The sequence below is a fragment of the Myotis brandtii genome, unplaced genomic scaffold, assembly GCF_000412655.1.
Source record: "Myotis brandtii unplaced genomic scaffold, ASM41265v1 scaffold702, whole genome shotgun sequence".
In the NCBI taxonomy this organism is placed as follows: Eukaryota; Metazoa; Chordata; class Mammalia; order Chiroptera; family Vespertilionidae; genus Myotis; species Myotis brandtii.
The window spans coordinates 321,799-331,684 of record NW_005370755.1 but is presented as its reverse complement, the minus strand read 5'-3'; the positions used below and the strand labels follow the sequence as shown (position 1 = coordinate 331,684).

At 36.2% G+C, this 9,886-nt stretch overlaps 1 protein-coding gene across 5 annotated transcripts in view; it reads left to right on the top strand.

The window, feature by feature from the left end:
- ERBB4 (erb-b2 receptor tyrosine kinase 4) overlaps positions 1-4,483 on the top strand; it is a 916,002-nt gene extending 911,519 nt beyond the window's left edge. For all 5 annotated transcript variants that reach the window (XM_005882279.2, XM_005882277.2, XM_005882280.2 and 2 more), the window contains one exon: positions 2,111-4,483. In XM_005882279.2, coding sequence (XP_005882341.1) covers positions 2,111-2,556 — 446 coding nt within the window. In that variant the 3' untranslated portion in view covers positions 2,557-4,483. The remainder of the gene's footprint in view (positions 1-2,110) is intronic.
- The last annotated feature ends 5,403 nt before the right edge of the window (positions 4,484-9,886 follow it).

Genomic DNA, 9,886 nt, shown 5'->3' with positions numbered 1-9,886 from the left:
TACACACACACACACATACACACATATACCTAGGTATATAGAAGTACTTATTTTATATGATGTTTATATTGTAATATATGGAGTTTATAGTAACCCAGTAGTGACACAAATGGAGGCTTTCAGAGGCTTTGGCAGATCCCCCTGAAAGTAGAATATTCTCTGGGAAGATTCTCAACTCTGCCACGGAGTTACTCCTCTATGTATAACCGCATAGTTGGTTACATGGTTTGCATTAGGATAATAAGTAGATTGTATTGAGAAAAGGTAACAAAAATCTTCAAAGTGAAAGGCAAAGGTATAGGCTCACTGTAGAGCATCCCCAGATTCTGCCTCTGAATACTAAGAGACCAGGTTTCTGTAGAAGGAATGCTTAGTTCTCAAAGACTAGAGCATTTTACCCGTGGTCGGCAAACTGCGGCTCGTGAGCCACATGCGGCTCTTTGGCCCCTTGAGTACCGAAATGGGGGCACATACAGTGCGATTGAAACTTCGTGGGCCATGCGCAGAAGTCGGTTTTCGGCCTGGGTGAGTCTATTTTGAAGAAGTACTGTTGATATTTGGCTCTGTTGACTAGTGAGTTTGCCAACCACTGGATAGACATTCCTATACTTTTAATGAAGAAGTTCAGAAATCTGGGGGGAAAAACAATTTCTGGCTCCCTTTTAGGTTTATTCATATATTTTTCTTAAAATGACAGTAGCTTTGAGCCCCTTTCAAATTAAAACATTTTATCAAAGGTAAAGTTCACCCCACTCCTATAGGGGCAATAATGAAAACAGTGCAGAAGAACAAGAGGATTACTCAGGAGGAGTTAGAAGGTCTGAAGTCTAGTTCATTGCTAATTGTATCCTTCATACATTATTGAATCTCTGTTTTCTGCCTATAAAGCTGGAAAAATACAGCTTGCACCTCTTTTTTCACAGGATTGATACAGTATGAAATGAGAGTACCTTGTACGTTACTGAACTGTAATTCATGTAGTATATGATGATGAGATATTCATTACCATGCTAAATACTTAAGTACATCCATAGACCTATATCCAGGGGAAAATAACCCTGAGTTGATGAGATTTTTTTCTCTACATGTCAAACAGTATGGGGGATAGAAAGTTTATTTCAGAATGTTGACATCTCAGCAAAGTAAGAATAGCTAAAGTGTCATTTTTGTGTGTGTGTATATAAAAGACAAGACAAAAATATGTCTGTATATTCAGATACCTGTCTATATATATAGTCATAATATAGAGAAATTAAACTTGAGGAGAGCAACATTAATTAGCAGCATTTTTTAAAAAAAATTCTGGGCCAGTACCTATTTTAGATCAATTTATTAGATTAAATCACACAAAATAGCCACTAATGAATCATTTCCAACCTACATAATAGTGATATTTTATATGATTCAAACTAATAGTTTGCTATTTTGTGATTATCATTAGCCACTGGAAATTGTTATACTTTATTGTTAAGCTTAGGTATTGGCAAGCGAGTCACTTTAGAAGCATGTTAGATGTCTACCAAGTTTGTTTTAGGAGTTGAATTTTTCTTCTTAGATGTTTCTCTTCCTATGGATAAAGCTTTCTGGAAAACATCTATAATCAAATCCTTGTTACTATACAGACACCACAGTAAACCTCACTTGCTAAAAATGCTATTCTTTCACTTCATCTATTGATCTTGGAGTAGAATTCAGCTTAGATATTTTGATTTTTCAATATCCTTTAAAAAATTCTGATTTCTCAGTATTTAAAGGCTATTTAACCCTTATAGGTTGTCTCATCTTCCAACGTAAGTTTGGATAACTGGCCCCATATGTAGGAGAGACGAATGCAATTAGAGGGAAAAAGAACAATCTAGGCGACAGAAACACTGATACCAGCCCTGCAGGCGTCTTCTTTTGTCCTTATCATTTTTGACCCATTTACTCTTTTCTTTTTTTTTTTTTTTTTTTTTTTTTTTTAATGACAGCAGTAATCAACAAAATAGTTTTGTGAGAATTCCTGGCTTTATTGTTCTGAACAAAGAAGCTAACTGTTCTGTATTAACATTGGCTCTGATTAACATTTTCCAGGTAGCAGATGTTAACTGATATTTTCGTATTCCGTCAGAATATCTGAACCCTGTCGAGGAGAACCCTTTTGTTTCTCGGAGAAAAAACGGAGACCTTCAAGCTTTGGATAATCCCGAATACCACAATGCTTCCACTGGTCCACCCAAGGCAGAGGATGAGTATGTGAATGAGCCACTGTACCTCAACACCTTTGCCAACACGCTGGGGAATGCCGAGTACCTGAAGAACACCGTACTGTCTGTGCCAGAGAAGGCCAAGAAAGCGTTCGACAACCCTGACTACTGGAACCACAGCCTGCCCCCTCGGAGCACCTTTCAGCACCCAGACTACCTGCAGGAGTACAGCACAAAATATTTTTATAAACAAAATGGACGGATCCGGCCTATCGTGGCAGAGAATCCCGAATACCTCTCCGAGTTCTCGTTGAAGCCAGGCACTGTGCTGCCTCCTCCACCCTACAGACACCGGAATACTGTGGTGTAAACTCAACAGTGGTTTTAAGGTGGAAAGACATGCCCGCTCCAATTTCCCTGCCACCTCTCTTTCTCTTACAGTCTCCCTTCTACTCCCAAGGCCAGTAGTTTTGAAACTTCCCAGGGGAAGCTGTAGAGATGCAATGATAGTTATGTGCTTATCTAACTTGAACATTAGAAGGAAGGACTGAAAGAGAAAGACAGGAAAAACCACACTGTTTCTTCATTTCTCTGCATGGGTTGGTCAGGCGACAGAACCAGCAAAGGCAAGGCAATACTGCCTGCTGTCAAACAAGTTTTCAAATTTTTTCTTTTTTCAAATTTCTATTTTTTTTTTAAATGCGGAGTCTTGAAAGACCCATGCTATCTGTTCCTGTCTACAGGAACTGATGTGTACAGTTTCAGCATCCCTGAAAGCCCTAATAACCTTTACATTAGAATAAGTAAAAGATAACCTTTTCTATAATATGTAATATAACAGATTGAGAATCCAAATTTCTTTCTCCCACTGTTTCTATCCTGACAAGCAAGAGTTGCTAACTCAGCTTTCATTTCTGAATCTACATCAGAGTTATAACTAGTAATTTTGTTTGGAGGGCTTTCGTGTGTGTTTTTTTATTATTTTATTTTCCTTTTTGTTTTTGCTTTGCTCTAGTCCTTCGTATTACTACTTTCTCCCCTATTTTTGGCTTTAATTTCTAATTGCAAAGATTTTTTATGCATTGCTATAAATTATCAGAATTTTAAAAAGGAAGTGGAATGGCCACTATTTTAAATATATTGTCTTTAAAATTAGAAAGGGAGGCCAAGATGTTAGTCAAATATAGCATCAAATCTCACTTTTTTTTTGAGTTTACACTATTGAACATGTACCACCCCCATTCCTTTTCATCCTTCAATGTTTTCTTCTCCTCCATAAATGACAGTACTTGATGGGCAGTTGGTAATTTTTTAAAAAGAAGGGAAACTAAGAGACAGTTCTGTGTGGTTCATGAAAACTACTGATATTTTCAGGGGTGATCCAATGGGGAATCCATTGAACTGGAAGAAACACACTGGATTGGGTATGTCTACCTGGAAGATACTCAGAAATGTAGTTTGCACTTAAACTATAATTTTATTTGTTCTCTTTCTGAACTCCATTTTGGATTTTGAATGAAGCAATATGGAAGCAACCAGCAAAATAGCTAATTTAAGCACATTTTTTAAAAAGTGCTTAAAGAAAGAAAGACTATGGAAATACCAAACCAAGCAAATTAGGACTTTGGAACAGTATCCAGGGATTATGATGACAGGGACAGCACGTTATCTACATGTGATATCACATTTGCTACGCAAGGAAAGTTGTCCAGTTTGTATACTGAATATTAAGAAATGCAAGTAACGATGGGCTTGAATTCTATGGAATTTCTAGTATGAGACTCTATTTATAATAAGGGGAAGGTAACTCTTTGCACATAAATTGGTATAACAAAAAAAGAAATACAAGCATTCACAGCTTATAGATAGATCCTTGGGGCAAAAATTGTAAATAAACCTGAAAAATATTCTCATGTAATTATTTTAATATCCCACATACTAATCTTTTGATACTTTATATAATAACTCCTTTCCTCAAACACAGCATCCTAGTAATAGGACCATCTTTATTATGTATTGTTTCAAGAGAATACCTGCTGAGTTAATATGATTAATGGGAACAAATGGTAGGAATGAGTCTCCAGAAAAAGGGAACCTCAGACAGTTATTAGGAGAATTGGATATGTCTCTCTTTTCTAAGAAAATCCATCCCAGGTCATTTGGATTTAAATTTTTTTTTCTAATGTTGACATAGTGGGATCAAATTTGACTCTATTATAAGAAGCAATTAGACTAAAAATCTCCAAATGGTAAAACAGAGAATTTAGAGGGGAGAATGCAAAAGGAAAAAAAAAAATCTAGGTTTCTGCTTGTTTTGAAAATGTAAATCCATTAATACTTTCAACTTATTTTTTCAATTAATATTTATTTAGAGTCTATTAAAAGCACTGTGTTATGTGGGAAATACTGAGATAAATGTAATATTATTCCTAACTTAAACATTTTAGTCTAGATTTATTTGGGATGACACTTGAATTTCTTCATAAATTTAAAGAATAAGATTGCATGAACTTTTTGTGAGTAGTCATCATAAAATCAGCTGTTAGTTAAAAGATCTCTAGTGAACTCATTTGAGACACAAATGAAAGATCCTACAAGTTACTAAAATATACAAATAGGATAGTTTCAATGCTATCATCTAAGCACAAACCGGTCTAGAAGGATGTTGCATCACTGGCCTATTGGCCTGCCTGGATCTAACTTGACCATTAAATCAGCAGTCAATGTTGGTCTTTGGCCAAGAACCTTGGGGGTATTGGGATCAGTTTCATTCTACGTTTTGGAAAGGGGCGTAAGCTAAAAGAGCGAGGAAAAGCAAGGAAGGTGTCAACATGAGAATGTCCAAATCTGTAGAGAATTTTTATGAGTTTATTTGAGCAAACTGACATCATGGCAAGACACAAAATCTCAAATGCTCTCCTGAGATACTTTCTAATAAAGTTCAACCGTAAATTTCCCAAGAATAATTCAGGCGCCACAGCATGACAGCTTAGAGCACTGTCACCCATTCAGAGGAGTCTCCAGGAAAAGGGGACCTCACATCAGTACTTATGAAAATTTAAATATAAGCCTCCAACTTCTGGATAAATCTGTACCAACTCAGCATTGACAGCACCCTTGTTGGATACTGGAACTTGATTTTTTTTTCTTTTGATTTACAGTATTCATATATTTTTATTGTGATATGGAAAGCACAATTGTTTATTTTGTAGAAGGCTAGAACAGTATTTTTTTTTTACTCTTAAGGTAATAGAAATGTATCCAGTGAATGTAATCTCCTCCATCCTAAGAACATGAGACCCTTGGACATCAGGTAATCTTCCACTAATAACTGGTGATAGATGTGAGTATAATCTAAAGTGATCCAAAATGTTTCATGAGGGCTCCACGTTATTGTTCCTTTTGGATGATTTTTGTAGTACATACTTGATTTCAGTTGTTTGAAGGTTTCCCTTTTGTTATATATTTGTTCTCCTTAGAAAACATATTTCAGAGTGGATGAGAAGGAGAAAAAAAAATCCATTTGTTCCAAAGAATAACTCGGTCAACCCAGTGGAGCGTCATGTTCAAATGCCAATCAAAGCCTGAAAGGTGCATTGGAATATCATGTTCCTGAGGCTAGATGTTTCTGTGCTAATATGCAGAATCAATTCAGCCAATTTGAAGAAAATCAATAGTAAAGTTGCACAAACTGTATTTTTAAATCACCAAATTTTGTAGTTTATACCTACCTTAGGGAATCCTATTTTCAAGTATGAAAAATGGTATAATGGAAAGGTTGTTTAAAGAAGTACTTCTTAGACAGGTGAGGAAAGATGTTCTGTAAACCAGGGTAGACCCAGCACCTCAAAGCACCCTGCACCATGCTGAGGTGCTCGGGCTGCTGAGCAGCGGTTGGTTTTCCAAATGTTAGTGGCACAGGTTAGGATGAGAGCTTTCTCACGTAATAATCTTGAAATAGCATAAAAAAATAAATACTCAAATTATATTAAAAGGTACAAAGTAAAAATATGGGATTCTTTCTTAGTATATCAAGAAGGATGATTATCTGGGGCTTCGGAGAAGAAAGGGTATTCTTCTAAGACGTGTTATAATGTGTGCTAATAGCTTCTAAAGGCAGGACATGGCATGAAGATCAGGAATATCCCCAATGCCACGGACAGATCCTTAAAAGGACTGTGAGTGTTTGCTGCTACCTGAAGTTAGAGGGACTATGGGTGTGCTTCTTGAAGTGTCGAAAGTGAAAAGAAAAATTTAATTCTTTAAGCCCGACAGGGAAGGATGTAAATACAAGTTTTTTCTAGCTATCTAACCTTTATTTCAAAACTTGAATTATTCATCCATCTATAAATGTTGATTATTTAACTAGTGTATGTAGTTCATAAGGTAATAGAAAAGGTAAAGATCATGAAAGCATGTATATAACTGGGCAGACCATGAAAATGCTGTAAGATGTAGATTTAGTTAAGTTATCAGACATTAAATGATTTTAATATTATTAAATAAACTAAGTTAGAAAATTAACCACAAACTATAATGTAACAAAATAAAATGCAGGATATGAAAGTGTAGGTTGGATTTTGCAAAGTAAAAAAATAAGTTTACCCTTTAAAATTGCTATTTGTTAGGTATATCTGAAAGTAGGCATGTAGAGAGCTGGTTCCACTTGTGAAAATTTGTTTAAAGAACTACAATTAATTTTTTTCTCATATTCTTACTCCTTTACCTTTTAAAAATGTATTAAATGTAAAGAGAAATTTTTAGAATTTGTCTTGCAAGTACCACCTTGAAGAGTTTAACAGGCAAATATGTTGATTATGACTTGAAGTGAGGGGTCTCTAAATGAAGTCCAGGGGAAATGTAAATGTTCTATTACCTTATGCAGAGACAGAGAATGAGTGGTGCCATTGACTAAGCAAACAAAACATTTAATTTGTGACATGTCCTTTCTTTTTCCTTGATACCTCTGGTTTCCCCAAACAAACAGGAATTAGTTAACAATATTCTGATAAAGAATTGCTAAAACCAGCATTTCAAACTGCTGTATCTCCATTATTTTGGACTCTAATTATTAAACTGATGATTTGTAATACAGCAAATAAGAAATCCAGGTGTGTAGGCTGCTAGTTGTTTAAAAAAAAATCTGATAAATTCACTCCTGTATATGCTATGGACAGATAATCCTGCTATGCCTCTCCTTGTGTATATGGAATTTTGAAGGACAGCCTTGTACCCATGTAGACACACAAAGGCAGACTCATGTCTTCTAATTGCCATTTGCTTGAGAAAGAATAGCAATAGAGAGATAGACTGGGTATAACTTAAAATGCCAAGATCAGAGGAGGCCTTAATATTACAGATATTGCAGTGGGGCCAGGTTTTATATTTCTGGGTAGAATTGATACAATATTCTAATCCCAGAGATGTCTTTGCAGAGTAGTTGTTTCTACAGTTACAAACATGAAGCTGTTGTGGACACTTTGTTGGGTCAGGAAAACCTTTTCTTTGTGTGGACAAATGGCTTTTAAAGCCATGGGCTGCTTTGTTATGTTCATTAACAGAAAAGTCCCCATAAAAAAAAGTAGAAAATTTAGACACTCTGTTCAAGTCCCCCTGATTTTGCAAAAATGTAGGATGTGCCACTTTTGTGGACCCCTGCCTCACCTCTTCCCAGCCAGGTGATATTTTGGGCAGAAGAAAATGCTTCTCTGGTCATGAGCTGAAAAGACTCTAAGCCCCAATTTCATGGATGTTCTCATGCTTTCCCTGGAAAATACCCTTTGACCCTCAGTTTTATAAGTGATTATCTTGGTAGGTATCATAGAAATGCTCATTTCTCTCTGGACCTTAGAGGAAAATACCATCCCCTTTCCTTTCCCATTGGCACAAGCACCTCCGTTGTCTTCACTTTTCCACCACTCTAGTTTGGAGTGGTCCCCTCGATGCTGTATCTCTCTTAAGCCATAGTGGATCTCTGAGGTCCCACACCCTGCTCTGTGAAATAATGACTTAGCCTCTTCTCTCACATGCCTGACTTTTTCATAAAAGATCCCAGCAATTTGGATATCATTTGAACTATGTGCAAATAAATTACTGCACATAGCATACTTTGTGATATTAATTTTTTCTTCATGTTTTTCCATGAAGATTGATTCCTTTACTATGTCCTTCTCTGTAGGATTTGAGATGAGTCAGCCCTGTGATGAATCTTGAAACTCACTTAGGGGCACATGCCCTTGGTAGGTCTCAGATTTAATCTTTTCATGAAAACCTTACGTATCACTGAGAAGTTAGTTTTGCCAGCACATTAACTTATTTACTTTATCTTATTTTATTCCTGATCTCAAATATTGTATAGCTGCTGTATTTTTTTCCCCACAAATGAAGAGTCTTAGTATCCTAAAAAGTAAAGGCTATTCAGCTTTGGGAATCCCTTATAATATTTTATTAGTTTCATTCATCCATCTGAGAAATATGTAATGAGTGCAGTTTCACTGTAATGGAAATTCATGTTGTCTACGAGGTTGCCATTTTTTCTCTGCTTATGCTCTCTAAGGACATTTTTCTTTCAAGACTCTACTGAGTTTGACCCATATCGTGAGACATGGTTATATTTGTACAAATATACAAATATAAGAAAACAAAGTTTCATACCTGTAGGCAATAGTCTAACTTGTCCAAGCCACTTTGCCTTTACTGCTATTTTTATCCCTGATGTGTAAAGTGTGCCCCAGCCTGTAGCCTTTTGAAGGAAAGCAAATCATACATCCTATATATTGACATAACCTGTTTTTTGCATCGCATTTCCAGATTTTTCAGTTAATGAAGGGTTGTACTTTTTCCCCTCGCGTGGAAGTCATTTTCCTGTATATTTCTGGATCTCTCAGGGGCTGGGAGGAGGGAGTGAAGGGACTGCACCATAGCACTCCAAGAACCCTTTTGGGATGACTACAGTAATCAACTACAAGAGTTATTTTCTAAATGTAGATATGTGAGCTGTTCTTTTAAAGTAAGGTACTTTGAAATATGTAGCATAAATTGGCACTGCTGTTAAATGGGTCGATTACTAAACTGAGCAGCTGTCCAAGGGCAGCTAACTTTGAATGCACATCTCACTGGCTGTGGCGTCTGCATCTCATGTTGTGAGCTCCAGGGACTTGCATTGCTGCATGTCGAAACTGCGTCGTCTCATGGTATGACTAGTTGTTCATGTCTTTCCTGAGCATCATTGTAACAAGATCAAATGAAAATGAGACCAATCTGTAAGACAATTCATAGCACAAAAAAAATGTCACGTTAAATCTTCTTTCAGACACTCATCTCATACAAGCATCACAATAGTTACTAAGATCAGGTGTTAATGGGAGACACTACCAAAAAGACAGAGGCTTAAGGTATTTTATACGTTTGTATTTGTTTCCTTGTGTTCTTAACTTGTAAAGAGAAAACAAGCCCTCTGTCTTATGAAGTACCTTCAAAGGACAGAGGTGCAAAAATACCTAGTTGGTAAGCCATCAGTGTTTCATTTAAACCCCAGTGTTCAAAGTTAGCTGCCTTTTGAAATAAAAAATACTACTGTATGTTTGAAAATGTGAATAGTATTTTTATAGCTTGTTAAAGACATGGCTAGTTGCATTTGTAAATAAGGATAATGTTGCTTTGATTTTCGTTTGTGGACATCTTTATTTGGAACATAATTG